At 58.6% G+C, this 19,965-nt stretch overlaps 3 protein-coding genes across 4 annotated transcripts in view; 1 reads left to right on the top strand and 2 right to left on the bottom strand.

Annotated features, from left to right (window-relative positions):
- DENND4B (DENN domain containing 4B) overlaps positions 1-1,592 on the top strand; it is a 135,580-nt gene extending 133,988 nt beyond the window's left edge. Inside the window, exon 24 of the mRNA XM_057495064.1 lies at positions 1,323-1,592. Within this exon, the coding sequence (XP_057351047.1) occupies positions 1,323-1,577 (255 nt within the window). The 3' untranslated portion in view covers positions 1,578-1,592. The remainder of the gene's footprint in view (positions 1-1,322) is intronic.
- Positions 1,593-3,677: 2,085 nt separating this feature from the next.
- Positions 3,678-8,579, bottom strand: SLC27A3 (solute carrier family 27 member 3). Of its 2 annotated transcripts, none has more exons than XM_036922236.2 (10): positions 7,513-8,579; positions 6,963-7,172; positions 6,470-6,628; positions 5,802-5,926; positions 5,327-5,521; positions 5,130-5,220; positions 4,855-5,053; positions 4,555-4,652; positions 4,305-4,367; positions 3,678-4,025 (listed from the first exon to the last, which is right to left on the bottom strand). In XM_036922236.2, exons 1-9 carry the CDS (start codon positions 8,105-8,107, stop codon positions 4,348-4,350), a joined length of 1,692 nt encoding a protein of 563 aa, XP_036778131.2. In that variant the 5' UTR covers positions 8,108-8,579; the 3' UTR covers positions 3,678-4,025; positions 4,305-4,347. The 2 variants fall into 2 exon arrangements, with proteins under 2 accessions (XP_036778131.2, XP_036778130.2); XM_036922235.2 differs by having other exon boundaries at positions 4,305-4,435; positions 7,513-8,568.
- Positions 8,580-9,401: 822 nt separating this feature from the next.
- Positions 9,402-19,965, bottom strand: part of INTS3 (integrator complex subunit 3) — a 35,059-nt gene continuing 24,495 nt past the window's right edge. The window contains exons 14-30 of the mRNA XM_036922233.2: positions 19,615-19,721; positions 18,320-18,439; positions 17,848-17,977; positions 17,345-17,399; positions 17,016-17,119; positions 16,470-16,514; positions 16,169-16,288; positions 15,341-15,494; positions 14,268-14,336; positions 13,392-13,467; positions 12,880-12,993; positions 12,499-12,547; positions 11,331-11,498; positions 10,960-11,060; positions 10,728-10,800; positions 10,365-10,521; positions 9,402-10,255 (exon numbers count right to left, since the gene is read on the bottom strand). Coding sequence (XP_036778128.2) covers positions 10,178-10,255; positions 10,365-10,521; positions 10,728-10,800; positions 10,960-11,060; positions 11,331-11,498; positions 12,499-12,547; positions 12,880-12,993; positions 13,392-13,467; positions 14,268-14,336; positions 15,341-15,494; positions 16,169-16,288; positions 16,470-16,514; positions 17,016-17,119; positions 17,345-17,399; positions 17,848-17,977; positions 18,320-18,439; positions 19,615-19,721 — 1,720 coding nt within the window. The 3' untranslated portion in view covers positions 9,402-10,177. The remainder of the gene's footprint in view (positions 10,256-10,364; positions 10,522-10,727; positions 10,801-10,959; positions 11,061-11,330; positions 11,499-12,498; positions 12,548-12,879; positions 12,994-13,391; positions 13,468-14,267; positions 14,337-15,340; positions 15,495-16,168; positions 16,289-16,469; positions 16,515-17,015; positions 17,120-17,344; positions 17,400-17,847; positions 17,978-18,319; positions 18,440-19,614; positions 19,722-19,965) is intronic.

A 19,965-nucleotide genomic window follows, 5' to 3' on the forward strand; every position in this document is an offset into this window, starting at 1 on the left:
TGGAAAATAGTTTGGTAGTCCCTCAAAGACCCAGCAATTCCATTCCTAGTTATAGTTTTATATATATATATATATATGGTTACCCAAGATAACTGAAAATACATGCCCATAGAAGAACTTGTACATGAATATTTATTAACATATTATTCAAAGAGCCAAAAAAGTAGAAACAGTCCAAATTCTGCAAACTGGTGATTGGATTAACAAATTGTGGTATATACATCCAAGAGAATATTTTTTGGCCATAAAGAGATAGAAGTACTGAGATGTGACACAACGGGAATGAACCTCAAAAGCATTATGTTATGTGGCAGTCACCATACACACACAAAAGGTCACACAGTGTATCATTCCATTTATATGAAATATCCGGAAAAGATAAATCCATACAGACAGCAGATTGGTGGTTTCCAACTGGAGGGAGAGGGTAATGGGGAGAACCTGCTGAGTGGATAAGGGCTTTTACTTTGGAATGATGGGAATGTTTTGAAACCAGAGTTAGTGATTTCACAACACTGTGAATGTACTAAATGCCACTGAGTTGTTCACTTTAAAACAGTTCATCTCACATTATGTGAATTTTACCTCAGTAAATTATTAAACTAAAAAAGGGATAAAGTACTGACACATGCTACAACATGGATGAAGCTTGAAAATTTTATGCTAAGGCCACATATTCTGTGATTCCATTTATACGAAATGTCCTGGGTGGGCAAATTCATAGAAACAGAATGTAGATTAGTGGTTGCCAGGGACTGGGTGAAGGTGGAAAGGTTGGTAGCGGTTTAATGGGTAGGGATTTCTTTTGGGGAGATGAAAATATTCTGCATTAGCAGCTATGATTGCACAAATTTATGAATATGCTAAAAACACGGAACTTTATATTGTAAAGGATGAATTTTATGGTATCTGAATTAAAAAAAAATTTGCCGCCGCGTTTGGCTTCTAGAGGCCCAAAGAGAACTCCAGATATTTTGGACCCCGCCCTCCACTCATTTTTCTATTTTACGAGAGGCCGTGGGTAGAGACGGCGGCGCACAACTGCGCAGGCGCCTTTCTGGGACTGGTGGAGCGGAGGGGCTCGCCCCGCCCACTGGCAACACTCCTCCCACTCCCGGGGCCTGTCCCACCCGCTTCGCGAGCGGAGTCGCGAGCCCACGCGTGCGCCCGGAAGCCGGGTGTTGGCAGGCAGGTCCCGCTGGCCGGTGGGTGCTTGGAAAGGAGCCAGCTGCCGGCGCCTTACGGCCTTTCTCCACGTAGCGGTTTCGGACAGCGCCCGAGGCTGGGAACTTTCCGCTAACTCCCACAGGGAGCGGTCGCCAGGTGCCTCCCGGCGGGCCTCCCCGATCGTCGCTGTCACCACTTCCCCGCTCCGTGCACCGCCGTGGGCTTCCTGTCCTTTGCGCAGGGAAGACTGCCGCCGCCCGACGCCCTTGAGCAGGGGAGAGCTGAGCGTTTCTGTCAATGGCCACATAGTAAGTATTTCAGGCTTTGCAGGCCGTGGGTCCCTGTCAACAACTATTCAAATCCGTTTTTATAAGCACAAAAGCGGTCATGGACGACATATCAAGAAGTGAGCCTCGCCTGTTCAATAAAACTGCTTATGGACACTGAATCCGAATCTCATACAATGTTTGCATGCATGTTATAAAATTCTTGATGTTTTCAATCATGTGAAAATACAAAAGAACGTCTTTAGCCCACTAGCTATGAAAAAAACAGGCACGTGCTTTGCTGAACCAAGTGCCCCTTCACCTCATGGAACCCCAGGGAACCCAGAGACACAAAGCTGAGAACGTTGCCATCATCTGAGGACGGGGTGACACAGTTCTCCGGTTCCACCACCTTCCCACCACATGAGGAGCAACCTATTTCATGTCTGCAAATTGTCTCATAATTCCATTTCATTTCAGGATTTTTGTAGGAAAACCTAATTCTTCAAAATTTTTACTTTTAATTGTGGCAAATGGTAAACCTAATTCTTTTAGATCAAAAGTGTGTCTCTTGCAGCTCTGTTTCTACTAGTTATGCTGCTGTGACAAAGCTGGTTCAGAGCTGAGGCTGGGTCTGGAGGACCGAATGCTGTCTCCAGCCCAGGACTCTGCCCACTGGCCAGAACGCCACCCTCCAGCTGTCCTTGCTGGAGTGCAGTGGCTCAAGAGCAGGCGCCGTGCAGGTGCACCTGATCCGTTATGCTCAGTTTTACAGGTCTGCAGAGTGAGGTGTGGGGACATGATTTAGGCCAGCGCTCTTCCTCAGCGATACAATGTGGCTCATATACAATTCTAAATTTTCTAGTAGCCACATTTACAAAAGTAAAAATACAGGAGTGACATTTATTTTATTTTATTTAACACAGTACATCCAAAGTAGTAAACAGGTGAATGATGTAAAACAATTATTAAGGAAATACTTTTAGGTTTTCTGGGTACTATTTGAAACCAGTGTATGTTTTACACTGGCAGCACCTCGTGCTTCAGATCAACCACATTTCAAGCACGTGATAGGCCCGGTGGCCAGCACTTCCACATGGGAAGGCACAGACTCAGACTGAATGAAACAGGGACTGCGGGGAAAGAACTCAGTGAGCCGTTCCAAGGGAGGGGATGGCTGCTCGGCTCCAGCTTTCTGGGACACCCGGGCTGAGTCAAAGTGGTCAGAGGGCAGCTGCAAGAGGTGCATTCCCGCCAGCCAAGTGCTGCCCCCCATCCCCCATGCCACTGCACATCACCTCCAGCAATACCCCAGCTATTGCTCTCATCCTGGGGTGGGTTGGAAGCAGAATGAGCTAAATCCCTCATTTGTAGTTCAGTGCGTGAAGACGTCACCTACACCTCAGTGTGCACCTCGCCTGTGGGTGATGCTGAATTGGGTTTGTCAGTAGAGGGTGGGGCAAGGTGTATGTTATGGACCAGGAAGGTCAGCCACAGGGACCCAAGGCTGGCTGTGTGGCGCGTCCTGACCTCTCAGGTTGGGAAGAGTTGCAAGGGGAAAGACAACCAAGGGAAAGCAAAAAAATGTAGAAGTGGGAGCTTCATCATTTCAAGTTTTTAAAGGATGAACTTCCTAGACACCTGTCGGGGCCAGGGAGAGACCTCTTTCCTTTTGATTCCCCAACTCGCTCCCCGCCACGTGCACACACGCACCCTGCTCCAAGGGTGGGCTTCGGTCAAACCCTCCCCAGAATCTGAGGCCCCAGTCTACTTCCGGGTTGCTACTTCTGGGAATGTATGGCTACGATTGGTAGAATTATAAACATGTGAATGGCGCCAACCTTCCCACTTGCTGCTGGGCTCATCAGAGACAGCTGTCCTTTTGCCTGAAATCAAACCTGTTTGGCCTGGTTAAGACTCTTCTTCAGCCCACTATAGCTGTGAGACTTTCTGGCTGCCACAGTGGGCCGTGGTTCTGGGCTTCTGTCCACGTCTGCCACTCGAGCCAGCCCTTTGTGTACTCCGGCTCCCCAGGGAGAACAGTGGGGGCCCTGGACCCAGGGAGTGAAACCGGGATGGGACACACTCGAGCACAGACAGACATGAGTCACCAGGGTTCTCCAAGGACAAGGAGAACCCAAGAGGAAGAACTCCAGGACTGGACCCCAAGCTCAGGCCACACAAAGTCAGGGCAGGGGTGCCTGCGGCTCTGTGCCGGGAGAAAACAGCAGGTGGAAAAGCAGGTCTACACACGGGGACTGTAGGTCAGAAAGGCAGAGCCAGCTTGGCTCCAGCCCCATTTATTACAAAATAATGATTACAAATCTGGTATAGAAAAGGCCCCTGACACCCCCTACAGGCCTGCAATGCCCCCACCCCACAAAGTACCACCTTGGGTGCTTGGCATGGAGGCTCTCAGATGCGAAGGTCGCCAGTCAGGAGGGCCCCGTACCGGGCAGGTGTGAGGGGCAAGTAGGCTCCCCCAGCCTGGTCCAGGACGTACAGCGGGTCGGACAGCGTGCTTGGGTCAAAGCCCTCCTTTGCCATTCGTACCTTCTGCTGCTTGAAGGTCTCTGTGGTGGCTAGAGAGTCCTGGGGAGGGGGCGTCAAGGGCAGCTGAAGGAAGGGGTGTTCTGCCCAGGTGGTTCAGGTGAGTTGCCTGAATTTTGCTAAGGGTCAGGCCCGGGGAAAGGGAGTATGAGGCCAGAGCCAAGGGCGGAGGGTGAAGGAGCCAGGCTGGGAGGAGGAGCGCAGGGCACGAAGGGGAGGAAGTGCGTGTCTGGGAAGGAACTGTCCGTTCTCTTCAGAGGGGGGGTTCCTCTGTGGGGCTGCAGAGGTGTGGGGAGAGGGGTCACAGGAGGGGCTGGTTACCTGCAGCCGTAGGAATCGAGGCCAGGCATAAGGTGGCAAGTTCTCAGAGACATGGGCGTAGAGCTGCACAAGGTCCAAAGAATGGGGGGGACGCAGAACCAGGGCCACCATTCCAGCCCTGCCTTCGTGCCCTGGTGGGTGTGGGGCAGGTCAGCCGAGGAGGCTGCCATCCCCAGGTCTCACGTTCCCAGCACCCAGGTGATACATTCAGGGCAGTGGGCCAGATGCCCCACCTCCCATGCTCGGGCACCTGGCACAGCGACTCCGTAGGCGTTCACCTCCTGAAGGAAATCCAGGGCCTCCAGGGCCTCTGCCACCTCTGTGGTGGCTACATTCTCCCCCTTCCACCTGTCAGAGAGCAAAGACCCAAAAGTGGGAGTCAGGAGCCAGAGGGGTCAGGATGAGGTCAGGGTGCCAGATGGTCACCGGGAAGAAGTGTTCGGGAGGCCTGAGATCAGAGCTCAGATGAGGTGCTGCGTTGGGGTGGGAGATTAGGGAGTTGAGGTCAGAGGTCAGGTGCCCAGGAAAGGACTCAGTCGTGGGCAGGCACCTGAAGGTATCTCCAGTACGATCACGGAAGTGCAGGAAGCCTTGGCTGTCGCAGACCAGCAGGTCCCCGGTGTTGAAGAAAACATCCCCCGGCCGGAAGACATCCTGCAGCAGCTTGCCCTGGGCCAGCTCTGGCCCCCCAGCGTAGCCCAGGAACGGGGACTGCTGGCTCACCGGGGCCACCAGCAGCCCTGGCTCACCTGGCAGAGTCACGGGGGTCAGGGGTGGCTGCCCACCCGGAGCCTCCTGCCCCCCACCCCCAAGCCCAGCACAAACCTGGAGATGTGGCCACACAGTGCCCCTGGGTGTCCCGGATCGGCTCCCCTGTGGTGACATCACAGCGAATCAAAGAGAAGGGGAAGACTTGCTGGGGGAAGGGAGACCCAGGCACTGGGTCATTTCAGTTGCATGAGCCCCGCCCCACCGGCTCCCATTTGATCCCCTGCTTCTCCAGTTTCCTCTCTGCTCCTCACCTTGTAAAGCCAGGACGCCCGCCCCACGGCGCCCCGCTGTCCTGTGTAGTTGAAGGTGGCCACGTTGCCCTCGGTCAGTCCGTAAGTCTCCAGCACCTGCAGGGGCCCAAAGCGCCGCACGAAACGCTCCCAGGTGTCTGGGCGCAGCCCACTGCCCACCGCCAGCCGGACCCTGTGTCCACGTTCGGCTTTGCTCTGAGATGAGTGGGACGAGGGGCAGGAGCTTCAACACTGGACTGCCAGCTCCCCAGAGCAAAGTCCTGTTCCCGTTCCCCAGAAACACCTTGCTCGGGGACCACCTTCAGGCGCACTGGGCATCAGCTGCCCTGCCCTGCCAGGCCCCCTACCCACCCCGCCGTTCTCTTCTCCCTGCTCCCTTCCCACCGACTCCCAGACAACTGATTCAGGGTCTCCCACCTGCCACCTGCCCACCTCCCCGGCACCGCGGCTCTGCCCAGGGTCTGTGCCCACACACCGGGGGCTGGTTGACAAGGTAGCGGCATAATTCTCCGATGTACTGGAACACCGTCACCCTGTGCTGCTGGCAGTCCTCCCAGAACTGACCGGCTGAGAACCGGGACTTCAGCACCACTGTGGCCCCTGCCAAAAGCAGCAAGGGAGGGGCGGGAAGGAGAGGAGGTTGTGGGCTTCAGGGAGAACCCTGACCCCTCCTTCCCAGACACTAGCCTTCGCTGCAGTGCAGCTCACCGGGAAGGCCCTGCTCTGATACTCACTTCCAGCAGGGACAGGTTGGCCTTGGGGAGGTTAATGCCCTTTCCCTACTTCCCATCCCCAGACGGCCCTTCCTCCGTACCCTGCCCGCAAGACCCCACCGTCAGCTCCATGGGCCTCTCTCCCCACTGGGCTGACACTCACTGCCGTTCCCCCAGCTTGCCCCTGGAGTCCGGCGCTCTGTGAGCTGTCCGCCTCCCTAGTTGCTCAGACGTGGTCTGTGTGGGCGGTGCCCCTCCATTGCACAAGTTGCTCCCGGCGAGCGGGTCCCTGCTTCCTCCTCCTGGAGAATCCACCCTCCGGATTCTCTACCCTGAAGGCCTCAGGAAACATCCCTGGGTGAGCACCCCACGGTAGGTGCTTCAAAATGTTTGCTGGAGGACTGAAGCGGGGATCGTGGGGGAGACTGACCAAGGCCCAGGCAGCCCACAATGCCCAACAGGGAGCCAGACATGTGGTAGAGTGGGAGCGCGAGGTAGACCACATCGTCCCGGCGGGCGCCGCACAGCTGGTAGAAACCCTGGCACTGCAGGATCTTCAGGTGGCTGATCCGAGCGGCCTTGGGGAGGCCTGCGGGGCGGTGGTCGGGGAGATCAGGGAAGGCGCTGCGCTCCGAGCCCTGCCTCCCTCTCTGTCCCTGCTGGCTTTCCCACAGAAAGGGGCAGACGCAAGGCTGAAGCTGAGAAGAGGGGAGGCGGGACTGCCCTGGAAACGTGGGAAGCAGAGAGGTGGAGAAATGAAGTACGGAGGGTCAGTGGGAGGGGTTATGGCTGCGCCGGGATCAGCACCCTCTTTGGGGGTTGGCAGGGGTGGCCTGGGAACTGAGGAGGTCACAGTTCCTGTTTCCAACCCCCGGCCTTCCTGTCTTAGTTTCTGGGAGGTAAGTACGGTACCCAGCCCTCACCCGTGGTGCCAGAGGTGAATATGTACAAGCACGTGTCCATTAGGCTCTGGGGCGCAGACAGGTACCCTGGCACTGGCCCATCCCCCTCCGCTGAGGCCTCAGTCAGCAGATCACTGATTCCAGCAGGGTGGGTCTGAGGGCCTGCAGCCCACAGGCGGAGCCCCATGGCTCTCAGCGCCGGCAGGTCGGGCTCCAGGGACTCCAAGAACTCTGGGCGGGGTAGGAAAGCATAGCTTAGCCCTACCCAGGAGTCTTCCCAACCCCTTAGCCAATTTGCACCCCTTACCCCCCCACCTGCCGCACAGCTCTTGTTGAAGAATACCGACATCCCATCACGGGTCTGGGACCTGGAGCCCGACTTTCAGGAATCCTTGGGGAACCAAAGATCCAGCTGCATTTCTAGGCAAACCTTGAGAATCGTATCCCTACCCAGTCTTTCCGAATCCCAGGGAGCTGGTTCGGCCTCCATCCGAGCCCCCCGTTCTGGTCCCCCTACCGACACGCCCTTTCCACGCTGGCCCCGCCCCCGCCGGTTGGCGCTCCGGCTTACCTGGCGCCAGCACCAGGGCGCGCGCCGCGCAGCTGCGGAGGCAGTGCAGCAGGGGACCCCGGCGCAGGGCGGTGGGCACGAAGGCCGTGCGCAGGCCGGCCTTGGCCAGCCCGAACCAGAGCCACAGGAACTCTGGGCAGGCGGGAAGCAGCAGCGCCACGGTGGCCCCAGGTGCCAGAGGGGCCGCGCCATCCCCTTCCCGCACGTCCCTTGCCGCGCCGCTTCCGGCTGCCGCGTCCGGGGCGCCGATCCCCGCGCCGCAGCTTCGCGCGCGTAGAAAGGCGCGCGCGGCCCGGTTGCTCTGGCGCTCAGCCTCCGCGTAGCTGAAGCGCCGCGCGCCGTGAACGAGAAAGGTGTGCGCGGGGCGCTCCCGGGCCAGTTGCGCGAGTCGCCAGGCCAGGCTGCAGCCCCCCTCGGGACCTTCCGGGTCGGCGGCAGCCGCGGCCAGGGCGCGCGCTCGGAGAGCCCGTTTGCAGCGTAGGGCGCGCACCGCGAAGGTCAAGTCCGCCGCGAGCCAGCGCAGCTGCGGCCAGAGGCGCGGCCGGAGCAGCAGCGGCAGCAGCAGCAGGAGGAGGAGGAGGAGCAGGGGGGCCATGATGCCCCAGCCGCGCGCAGCGCCCACTCCCTTCCGACACGCGGGCGGCTCGCGCTCGCTCAGGCCGCTCCCCCACGAGTGCGCGCGCGGCGGCCCCCGCCCCCTGCCACCCAGCCCCCGCCCCACGGCGGGAGCGGAGGCCCGGGAGGGGCTCGTGGGGGGCGGCCCCGCACTCCCGGCTCCTCACCGCCCCGCCCCAGGCGCGCGGCCCGCACCCTGCGGTGTTCCGGCGGTGCCCGCGCCTCCCGCGGCCCGGGGTCGGGACCCAGCTAAGTTCTTTCTTCGCAAGGGTGACTTGGGCATCTGGCTGGATTCTGGAGTCTCGGTCTGAGAGTCGGGACGTTCGCACCGCACCCCCTCTCCCTTTTCCCCATTTTCACCCGTGATGGGAGGGTGCCACTGCTCACTCCGCACAGAGAATGAAAAGCTCTCTGTCCTTTTGTGCAAAGTCCCGGCACGATAGTCAGACCCGTGTCCTCCCTCCAAGCTAGCGGAGGCTGCAGCGACCCCAGGGGAATACGGTGGGCCAGGCAGTTTGCTAAGCAGGCAGGGGTACAATAATTGGGGCCAGCCAGCGAATGCTTTCCATCCTGGTTTTAATTGGGGCAGGAAACTGGGGAAGGAAAAGAGGAGGCCTCTGGTGGTTTCACTTTTAAAGGAATCAGTGGAGTGGCGCCTTTGAGGGAGGGGAGTGCCTAGATTCTATAAAAGAAATTTGCGGGCTGAATTGGAGGAGCGATCTGCAGTCAGCCCAAACGTCACCCTCTCTCCCAGCCCGCCACCCAACCTCCCTGGACAGCAGGGCAACAAAAGCATGGCCAAGGAGCTCTTTTCTGCTGGTACACGTGGATCTCGGCAAGTGGCCAAACTCAAGAGGGTTCCTTCTCCCTCTTATCTGAGCTCCACCAGCCACACTTCTGTCCTCCAAGATTTGATCTGGGAGCATCTACCCCAGTTAGTCCTTCAGTAGCTGGCAAGCATCCAGACTTACTAAATTGCAGTATGACAATTACCAGCTTTTGGAAGTCCCTAGTTTCTTGAGGAGAGAGGACAGTTCTCAGGCTCTAGGGAGATGGTGCGGCCTTCAGTCTCAGCCTGGACAGGTCAGTGCCTGACCCATCACCAGCGGCAGCAGGAAGGATGGGGGGCAAAGCCAAGCCCCTCCTGCTCCAGACAGGAATGGGGGCAAGCAGGAAAGGAAAGGGGCAGTTGTAAAGCCACAAAGAGCGGTGCCTATTAAGGGGGACTACTGGACATACACAGGGTGAGTGGGGACAGCAACTGCGGCACAGAAGAGCTTCTCGCTGATTTTATTGTCATTTAAAAAATTTTAAAACACGATTATCTCTGCCAAAAAAAAAAAAAAGGACAGAACCAAGGCAATGGGACCATCTGCCAGTCTGTGGAACGCGTCTGGGACTCCCTGGGACTCTGGCCCAGCTTAGGTGCCAGCCTTAGGCCAAACAAGCCTCCAGGGCACAACGGGGTGGGGCTGTGCCTCTCTCTCGGGTGCCTGCGGCCTGTGCCCCACAGTGAGCGGGCAGCCAGACCATGCCACTGGTTAAATGCCCATCTTGTACTGGTATACGGACAGCAACTATAAAATGCCTGTTCAGAACGAATCAAGACCTGAAGGTGAGGGAGTGGGAAGGGGCCCCACACGCTGGGTCTGCTCCCCTAGCTTCTGCGGCCAGCTGCTCCTTTGCCGTTTCTCTTCTCTTTTGAAGCAGCTCTTCAGGAGGCTGGGGTAGGAGGCTCAGGGAGGGGGCCGGGGGCTGGGGCCTTCCACCACAGTCCAGCTTTTGCACAGCCTCTGGCTCCAGTGGGAACCCCAGTACACGTGGGAGCAGCGTGATGGGGCTGAAGGCCCCTGGGAAGTAAGTAGGGGCAGGGGCTGGGGCTGCATGGCAGCTTCGCAGGCTGGGCCAGAGGAGGAAGCTCAGCCTTCCCGCTGGGTGAGCTCTGGGATGGGGAAAGGGTTCCCCTACTATCTCCCCAGCCCCTTGTAACCTTTAATTCACCAAGAGGAGAGGGCAGTCCAGCTGGGGGTAGGATGGAGAACAGAGGGCCTCAGTCACTGTCAGAACCCACTGCAGAGGACCCTTTCCGTTTCCTCTTGGTGGGTTTTGGTTTTGTGTCTTCTTCCTCCTGGAAGAGATTGGGGCATGAGGGGGCACTGGCCCGGGCAGAGGCTGGCCCCAAGTCCACCTGTACCCTGCTGCTCCTTTCCCTCCTGTGCACAGATAGGGGGTCTCACCGAGGCACTGCTGGAGCCTGACTCTTCCTCAGCATTGGGGGGCTGTGCGGCATTCTTTCGACTTCGGGGGCTGGACAGAGCTGCTTTCCGACGGCTCTTGGGCGGCTTAGTGGAGGAGTCCTCGTACTCCTCGGCCAGGGAGAAGAGGTCGCTGAACCTGAGGGAACGCAGAACCGACGCACGCTCGGAGCAGCCTTCTGGCCCACGCCCACCTCGGGTCCTCTTTGCTCCCGCGCCTCGGTCTCCGTGCTCCTTTCGGGCCCACAGTGCCGCTGGCCGCTAGGTCTGCGGCCCCGGCGGCACCCCCCGCCCCCCGGCCCCAGCCCTGGCCGCCTCCCCCCAGGCCTAAGGGCGGAGCCTCACTTCATCTTGTGGGCTTCATCGCAGCTCGCCTGGACGTGCTGCAGAGCCTGGAGAATCGGCGTCTGGCTGAAAACTAGAGAAGGAAGGGGAGCAGGGAGGGAGGCACAGGGAGATGCCTGGGGGCTTACTGCGCCACCCAAGGTTATTTCTGGCCCCCCTCCCCCCCAGCTCCAGGGGTGGTCGGAGCCAGCGCGGCCACCGGGCACAGGAGGGCAGAGGGGCCGGGGCGTACAGTTCTGTTTGGTGTTGGTCAGGTTGAGCCGCAGGTTGTCCAGGTGCTCCAGGATCTGCTCCAGGGTCAGCTGGGCCAGCTTGCTGCTCGAGCTCCTCAGGCTGCGGGAAGGCGCGAGGGCCAGAGTCGGCGCTCCAGCCGGGAGCGGCCAGAGGGCAAGACGCCCTCCGCCACGGGGGCAGGGACAGCAGGGCCGGCAGGGGTGGGCTGGCAAGGGGACCTGCTGCAGGGCTCTGGGAAAAGGGCGCGGGGCCGCGGCGGGCCTGCGTGCCACGGACCTCAGACCACTAGATGTCGCCTGCCAACCAGGCAGAGCCGCCCTCCCCGCCCTGCCGGCGCCGGCCCGGACGATCCCCACAGCCCCGTCCCACCTCTGCCTCTTGCGCGGGAGGCTGTTGTTCTTGATGAGCAGGGACTTGATGTGCTCTGCCAGCAGCTCGTCGTGCTTCATGCACCAGTGCCGCAGGATGCTGGTGGTGAACTGGTCGTCAGGGTGGCAGGGCCGGCTCAGCACCATCTTCACCATCTCCTCACTGGGCCTGGGGCAGGGCGGGCGGGGCGGTGGGCACCTGCTCACACAGCTGGCCGGGGCAACCGCTGGCTCTCTCCCAAACCTCAGCCTTCCACCCCAGCCCACCCGCATCTCGCTGTAGTTTCCTGTTCCCACAGCCGTCTCCCTCTGTTCTTTGGGCCAAGGAATGCCTGCTTCCATCCTTTGAGGAAGCCAGGAGACAAGAAGCGAGATTGTTCAGTTTCTGTGGCAGTGGAAGGTGCGTGCGTGTGCAGGTGTGGGAAGGGGGCCCGGCAAGTCTCCCCTGCCGCTCACAGCAGTTTGAAGAGGGCCAGGGAGGCACGAGGTGGAGCATGTGGTGGGTGGCCATGCCCCGCCCCGCCCCGCCCCTGGGGAGAGCGAAGAGCCACCCCGAGCGGAGCACAGGGAAGAGTCTGGGGAGTCACAGCCCCGCACAGCCCTGCAACCTTCCACCTCCTTTAGGACACTGTACCATTTCTAGTCTCTCAGGCAGGAGAGGAGAAAAGGTGAAAGGCAGAAAAGAAGGCAGAAAGGAAAAGACATGCAGCTGTTGCCCCACTTGTCTGGAGCTGCTGGAAACGTGCCTGGTGGAGGGCGGGCCCTCTGCCTCTTCTCCCTGTGCTCCCCACCCCTGGCAGTGACCCCCTGCTCTGACCCCTCCTTCTCTTGGGTTGGCGGGGGGGGGGGGGGGGGGTAGCCTCAGGAGAGTGGGGGAGAAGCAGGAGCCACCGGGGATTAGAACTGCTGTGACGGCAGGAAACAGGGATGTCCGGTCCCCACCGGTCCCCACCTCTGAGGGCAGCTCCTGGTGGGCAGGGGGGTAAAGTCCAGAGGAAGCCCAGATCCCAGGGGAGCTGCTTATTTGTAAGCACTTTGGGGGAAGGGCAGAAAAAGCAGACAGATGTCAACAATACGAAAAACATGGCCAAAGAGGACAGAAGGCCTCCTCCGGCAGCATCTCGAGGGTTGGGATTGGGAGCTGAAGAGGCGCTGGTGGGGGAACTCACTTCTCTCTTCGGAGCTGAAGCAGCAGGCAGGACAGGGCCTCTGGGTGCTCTGCGGGACAGAGGACGCCATAATTCCAGGAGGAAGTCCTGGCACACCATCCATCCCCCAGCCGACGACTGCTGGAGGCAGCAGGGACAGTCTCGACAAAGGAGCCAGGGCGAGCAGTGCCCAGCCCCACGCCGCCTGCCCCAGCCCTGCGCCCGGCTCCTAGCGGGCCTGCGGGGCTCATCCAAAGCAGGAGCTGCCAGCAGCCGGCTCCTCCGGGCTTCAGCGGGGAAGGAGTGAGGGACCCACCTCGGGGCCTCGGCCTCGCCCCAGCCAGACCGCACTGCCCTCTGCCCACGCTCCCTGCTCCGTGCCTACTGCCCTGCCCTACTCACCCTTGTATTTGAGGTGCTGCAGGATGGGGATTATGGTCTCCAGGGGGATGTTGTGGGCCAGGAAGAGCTGCCAGGCACAATATTGCTCAAAGGTTTCCCAGTCTAGGCTCTGGACTGCCAGAGATGGAGAACAGACATCGTCTCTGTCTCTGTCTCTCTGTTTCTCACACACACACGCCCCAGGTCTAATCCACTGACTCCCAGCACCCCAAGCGGGGATGGTGACAGCTATCCTAAGATTACAGATGCTTTCCCTTTCCACACAAAGTATATTTCCAAAGCCTTCACATAGCTGCTGTATTCCTGTCAGTGCTGGGGCTGGAGGGCCAAGGGCAAGACTTTCCATTTATAGAGCAAGAAAGAGAGATCCAGACACACGGGCTAAGACGGTCCGACAGGATGCAGTGACTTCTGTCCCACCGTCAGGCCCAGAGCCAGCTTCCCTGTGACTGGCCGATGCACTGGGCCGCCACCATGTCTCCTCCCAGCGCCTAGAGGGCTTGCTCACTTACTGAGAATATTGAGGACTGAGTCTTTTCGGAACATGACCAGGTTCCCCATCATCACGTGGCAGACCAGCTCCTGGAGCTAAAGAGGAAGGAGGCAGACCCTTGGTTCTAAAGGAGGCCAGGAAGCTAGTACGGAGGCAGGAGCAGCTGGGCCATGTGGAGAAAAATTAGAGGAAGTGACAAGCTAGTTGAACGGGAGGAGGAGGAACTGGCACCTGACGGATGTCAGGGTCTCTGGAAGATAATGGGGGCCAGAGAAGGGGCAGCAGGGCCAGCTGGAAACCACAGGCCTATCCGGGACAAAACAGGCAAGGAAAACCAGCCCCTCGCACCCTGAGGCAGAGGGAGAAGGGCCACCTCTCCACCCGCCGTAGTGTGGGCCTCTGACCCACACCAGCCTGAGCCTGAGGAGGGAGGGGCCGTGAGAGGCTGGCTCTGCTTTAAAGGTAAAGGAAAAAGGACTCTTTCATGGATGGGGCAACTGAGTGGAGAGGAGCAGCAGAAACGGGGCCACGGTTCAGGCCTGGGAATGGACACAAGCGAAGCTACTGCCTTTCAGGGAAATATGCATGGTGGAAGGTCCAATAGAAATGGTCTGACCGTCTTCCTCCTGAGCCAGGGGACAGCCAGCTGAGAGCTAAACGATTCCCTGTGGAACAGGGGTGCCCAAAGTAAGGGGAGCAGTACTCATGGACAATAGGGGAAGTCCAGGAGGATCTGGCCGGGCCCCGGCCCCCAAGGCAGAGAGTGCATCCAGGTGCCACCAGGAGCAGTGTGGTTGGGGAGCACGGCTCCCCGTGTGCAGGCCCAGAGGGAGGCAGAGGCCTGGGGCTCCGGTCCTGCCTCCCAGGCCTCCTGGGGTGATGGCACTATGTTCACCTGTGCAGAGTCAATAACAGCCACGATCATGTTCAGCAGCTCCCCACTCCGCAAAGTCTCGTCTGGAAACTGGACAGAGAAAGAGGGAAACTAGGGCAGGAGTCTGGGGAGCCCCCCTTGGCTCACCCCCTAACCCATTCCCCGTCCTTACCACATGCTCAGGATGGCTGGGCAAGCCAGACTCGGGGTCCTAGTATAGATCCCCAAACAGAGCCAGCCTGTGAAGCCGCGAGTCTAAGCTTTGCCATTTGTTTGTGCGCACACAGGAGTGTGTGCAAGGACAGGAATGGGGAGCTATCTACAGTCAAAACTAGAGCCCAGAGGTAATGGACATGACAGTTCCATGTGGGACTGGTGGCAGAAAAGGCATTTCCATTTCTGACAGTGAAGGTCAATCTCAGCCAGAGAAGGGAGACAGAGTCTGTGGATGTTGGGTGCGTGAGGGGTGTGGGGGCCAGTTCACCAGGGAGGGCGCCAGGGTGGAAAATGCCATCTGCTGGGCATCAGTGCCCCTCCTCTCCCTCCTGTTTTTGGCTGAGATCACAGGTCCTCCTGTCATGCCCACACCCCATGCCCTGATTTCCCTGTTCCTGGGAACTTTCACCAAGAGGAGGAAGAGCTCGTACCTCCTCTGATGCCCTAGTTCTCAGAGAACAGTGAGAGAGCCGGGGAACTGAAAGCGGAGTCTCCCCGACAGAGGCCCTGGTCTTGGGGAACCATTAGAGAGAATCTGAGGGTGAGCCGTCAGGTAGGAAGAGGGCTTGGGCTACGTGAGCATGGATCCGGCTGGGGATCGGTCCTGGGTCCACAGGTTGGGGCCAAGGCCAAGAAGCCAAGGGCGTAGGCCCAGACCCCAGCTCACACCACAAGGCACAAGACAGGAATACTGGGCATTTAGGCATTTCTCAGCCTTCAGTAAAGAGACATGGAAGGAGGGGAGCACGGCAGTATGGGGACGCAGGGCCCACCAGGGCTGGCAGGAATGGGTGCAGGAGGGTCAGGTTGTGTGCAATGAGATGGGTGGTCTATGAGCCCACCTTGCACTGCCCATGCGGCCGGGGGCAGCCACTGACCTCTGTGTAGATGGAGGGGGTGAGGTGGCACAGCAACCTCACGTCATCCTCCTGGCAGGCCTTCATGTCCATCATCAGGCAGGTGTGCAGATCACCCAGCTGGGTAGCCTGGGCAAACGACTCGTACAGGTTCATCTTCCCCGCGGCAGCTTTGCTACAGGACCAGTTGGGCCTTAGCCAGCAGCACCCCCTTCCCCGCCCACAGCACTCAGCACCCAGCCTCAAAAATGCCCTGGCCAGGCTCCCCCTCGGAGCCCCCTCTGCTGCCCTGCATGCCCTGGCTGACCTGTCTTGGGGCCCTCCCCGAGGGCGCAATCACATAAGGGAGTCTGGAGACACTCTTCTGTCTCCCACCCTTGCCCAGGGCTCCAGCAGGGCTCTGACAGCAACCCATGAGGCTACTCATGGTGACGGTGGAACGGGAGAGGGAGGGCTCCGCTCAGGCTAGAGACGACTTCCTCCCCCACCTCCTGGGCTCTGAGCAGCACAACAGCAAATGGAGACGCCTACTTCCCACCGTACACAAAACTCAACTCAGAATGGTTCACAGGCCTAAGTGTGAGAACTAAAACTGTACAAGAAAATGTAGGAGTAAATCTTCATGACATCAAAAGCATGAATGACAGAGGAAAAAATAAATTGGACTTAATCAAAATGTAAACATACTGGAACAACCACTGAACTGTATACTTTACTGCTGCTATTTAAAAAAAAAAGGGACCCATGGAAGGCCCTGGTGGTGACAGCTGAGGGTGGGGGCTGAGCGTGTGCTGGAGAGGGGCTCTCCCGGCGGCTGTCTGACACCTTCAGCGCAGTGACCATGCCCACCTGGCCCTCAGGTAGTAGAGCAGGTGGTAGCCGATCTTGGGCTGCTTCTGATACAGCTCGGAGAGAAGATCCAGAAGCAGAGAGAAGCTGCTGTTGTCCTCCTGCATCTGGCACAGGTTCCTAAAATGGGAGGCGGGGAGAGGAGCGGACTTTCCTTGGGAGCTTCCGGGGTGGCACGGGCTGCCCGTACCCACCACGCAGCCCTCCCTCCCCGGAAAGGGAGACCTGTTACCGCCGACAGAAGCAGGCGCCGGTCGGGAGGACGGGCGCAGAGCTGTGTCTCCTTCGGCTGGATGCTTACCTAAATATTAGGTAGAGAGGCTTCCCCACAGATTCCTCCAGGGACCTGCAAGAGGAGGGTGACACGTGAGAGACCACATGCACGGAGGAAGGGTGTGCTGCAGGTAGGGGGGACCGGCTCGAGGCTAGACGCCAGCCTGCTCCTTGCTGGCCCCAAGGTAGACTTCCTGCTGCCACAGAGGCCTGCTTACAGAGACAACAGGTCCTCACGTGGAGCCACAGTCTGGGTTGTCATCCTCCCTGAAAGTGAGATTCCTGTCCTTCAGGGAGGGTCCGGACCAGGCCCCAACACCCCCTGAAGCAGGGAAGGCTGAGGCTGCCGGGTGCAGCAGCAGGGCACACGGGGAGGGTGCCAGTCTGCTATCCCAGTATGCTCGGGGCTCAGCAGGCAAACATAAATCCTTGTGTAAGCGAATCAGTACACGTGAGAGTAAAAACAAGTGAACAGATTAGCTCCTCAAGCCCACAGCAAGGTGCCGCTTGGACTGGGACTCCAGCAACACCCTGCAGCTCCCTGAAGCCTGGGGTCAGGAATGAGACGCCTTACTCCTCAGTGACCTCCTCAGGTAGCACCTCCCCTCGGAAGTGGGCCTTGAAGAGCTCCTGGAGGCAGGAGGCAAGGACAGACAGCTGCTCCGAGTCAAAGTCTTCCTGGGTGGAGAGACAAGGGAGGGGGTGTCACCAGCGCCCAGACCCAAGCCTTACTGCCCCCAGTCCCTGGAGCCTCTGAACTCGGCGGCTTCTACCTTTCGGGTCAGCAAGCCCCTCCCCCGACCAGAGGGGACCCTCTCGGGGAAGGGAAGCAGGACGCAGCTGTCTGGGGGGCTTGAAGCTGGGCTGGGCTGCTTCCTCCCCGTGGGGCTGGGTTCCTCTCACCTCCAGGACCTGGTCCACGATTTCCTGCATGACCTCACACTGGGCCTCTGTATCACTGCAGTGCAGAAGTGAGAGGAAATCTCAGGGACAGAAATGATAGCAGAGGGCAGGACACACACCCAGTGCAGTGTGCACACGCACAAGGACAAAACAAAGGGGCTCTGTGTGCATCTGGGCTTGGGTGGGGGAAGCTTTAGGGCAGGAATTGCTGCTCTCCAGGGAGAGGCCCAAAGAGAAGGGAAATCCCCCCACAATCCTGCTTCCCTTCTCAGAAACTCTCAGAACTTACGGAGTGAGCACCTGGGGTGCTGAGGGCCAGGCTGCCCCACTCCCAGCCCCTGCCCCCCAACCTAAAATGCAGAAGGCATCTCTCACACCACCCCGACTCCCTCTCCACAGACCTCCCACGTCTCCTCCAACCCCCAGACTGCCACGTCCCTAGGCACCAGGTAGAAGGCCCAGGGCCAGACCCCCCCGAGGTTGAGGGCGGAGTCCGCACCCACCTCCCCTTCTGCAGCTGAAGCACTTTGTCCCTTAGGGACTCATCCAGCTGATCAAGGTAAGGGGTGATATCAACTGGCTCCTCCACAACCGTCTCCTTGATAGGGTGGAAGCGAAACTCTCTCTTCTTTCCTGAAGGGAGTGATTTAGGAAAGAAGTCACCTTGCCCAGACCCTGGCAATGGAGAGAGCCCGGCCGGTCCGTCCCTGCTCGCATGCACTTGCTCCCTCAGAGCTGTGTGAGGCCTGAAACGCTTCCCTGAATGTGTGCCCGTCCCAGCCTAGAAGCAAAACAAGGGCGGGGTCCACTACTCCTCTTTTCCCTCCTGCTTCATTGCCAAGTGCAGGGCTTTGCACCCTGGAGTCTCATTCAGGAATCCCATTAACAACACTAACTCAGAAGGGCAGGGCTGCAGAGAGGCTGCTCCTGCCCTCTGTTGTCGCAGCCCTGCCCGGCCTCTGCTGCCAACCTCACCTTTGCTGTTGAGATCCTCCTCATCGTCACTGAAGGCTGCCTCTGCGTTGTCATAGCAACTCTCATCCTTGTCCGACATATGGTTATCCATCTCCATGGAAACTGGCTCCTCAATTTTGACTTGGGGGTAAAGAAAGACAAGGCATTTGCTGGCCTCCTGTGTCCTCAAATGCACCCATGCTTCTGGGAAGGGAGGATGGAGGGCAAGTGGGAGGGTAAGGCCTACATGGAGCAGGGACCCTGGCAGGACAAAAGTCTTGCCCTTGCAGCCCTCCCAGCCTTGCAGGGGCATTCCTGCCAGGAATAAGTCACGCACAGGCAGGACTCTACTATGACCAGCTCAGCCTCAGCATGCAGGTAAGACCAAGGACAGTCCCAAGTGCCCTTTAATTAAAACCACGTTGGGAGAAGGAACCAAACAGCAGTAGACTCATAGACACTGAAGAGGGACTAGTGGTTACCAAGGGGGAGGGGTTGGGGGGGTTGGGGCGGGGGTGCGTCGGGGATAATTCAGTCACAATATAAGCTGGTCACAAGGAGAGTAGTACAGCATGGAGTATACAGTCAATGATCCTGCAACATCTTCCTACGTTTCTAGATAGTGACCACAGTACAGAGGATGAGGATTAGTAAGGGTAACTGCCGAGCCACTGTGTTGTCTATTTGAAACCAACATAAGATTGTATATCAATGATACTTTAATTAAAAAAAAAAACCATGTTGGGAAGCTCTGCTTGGCTCAGGCCCTTCCCCCAAACCAGAAAAGGTTGTGTGTGTGTGTGTGTGTGTGTGTGTGTGTGTGTGTGTGTGTGTGTGTGTGTGTGTTGTGTGTGTGTGTGTGTGTGTGTGTGCGTGTGTGTGTGTGTGTGTGCGCGTGTGTGTGTGTGTGTGCGCGCGCGTGCACGCATGCAAGTGCACGCCTACAATTGGGACTCAACATGACCAGGGGCCAGAGCCTGGGACTGGGAGGAGAGAAGAGATGAGCAAAGTTAAAGTGAGATGAACACACATTCCATGAAAGCCTTCCCTACTGAGGAGAGGTCAATGAGAAAACAGGAGTTCAAAGAGCAATGGAGGCCAGGAAAAGTCAGGTAAAATCAGACAGAGAGGGAGAAGCAAGGAAGATGTCACAAAAACAAATAAAAAGAGCAACCGGGGAAGGGCAGACTGAAACAGGCAGTGTCACGAGGTGGATAGCCGCATGGGGAGGACACCCCCACAGGGCTTCCTGTCTGGGAGCCCCCGCTTCTCTGTCCCTCTTTTGAAGCAGGCGATGGGATGGGAGGGCTCCCTACCTTCCACAGGTGGGCTGGGCGAGCTGCAGAACTCAGGGAACTTCTCCCTCAGCATGGCCCGCAGCTCCTTATCCAACTTAGGGTTGTCAAATAGGGGAGCCAAATGCCTACGGGGAACATGGATGAGGTCAACGGCAGAGCTCCTCGCTTCTAACACAACACGGGGTTCCAGAGATGGGTCTAAGGCCAACCAGTATACACTCAGATCCTGGGAAAGGGTCACCAGAGCCACGTGAGGCCCTCTGGAATATGACGGCGAGAGAGGAGCTCCCCCCGAGTCACCGGGACACGTGCTGCGTACTACAGGGGACGAGAGCCGTCCGCTCCCCCTGGCAGCAGGTGCACATGCCT

Source organism: Manis pentadactyla, chromosome 19, assembly GCF_030020395.1.
Source record: "Manis pentadactyla isolate mManPen7 chromosome 19, mManPen7.hap1, whole genome shotgun sequence".
Taxonomy (NCBI): domain Eukaryota; kingdom Metazoa; phylum Chordata; class Mammalia; order Pholidota; family Manidae; genus Manis; species Manis pentadactyla.

Bases quoted from the DNA above. Each gene is read 5' to 3' on its own strand.
- SLC27A3 (XM_036922235.2), bottom strand. From the start codon at position 8,107: ATGGCCCCCCTGCTCCTCCTCCTCCTCCTGCTGCTGCTGCCGCTGCTG. The intron at 5,054-5,129 runs GTTTGTGCTGGG...TGACTCTGCCAG, and splicing joins CTGTGTGGCCACATCTCCAG to GTGAGCCAGGGCTGCTGGTG. The intron at 4,026-4,304 runs GTAACCAGCCCC...CCCCCTCCCCAG, and splicing joins CTCGATTCCTACGGCTGCAG to GACTCTCTAGCCACCACAGA.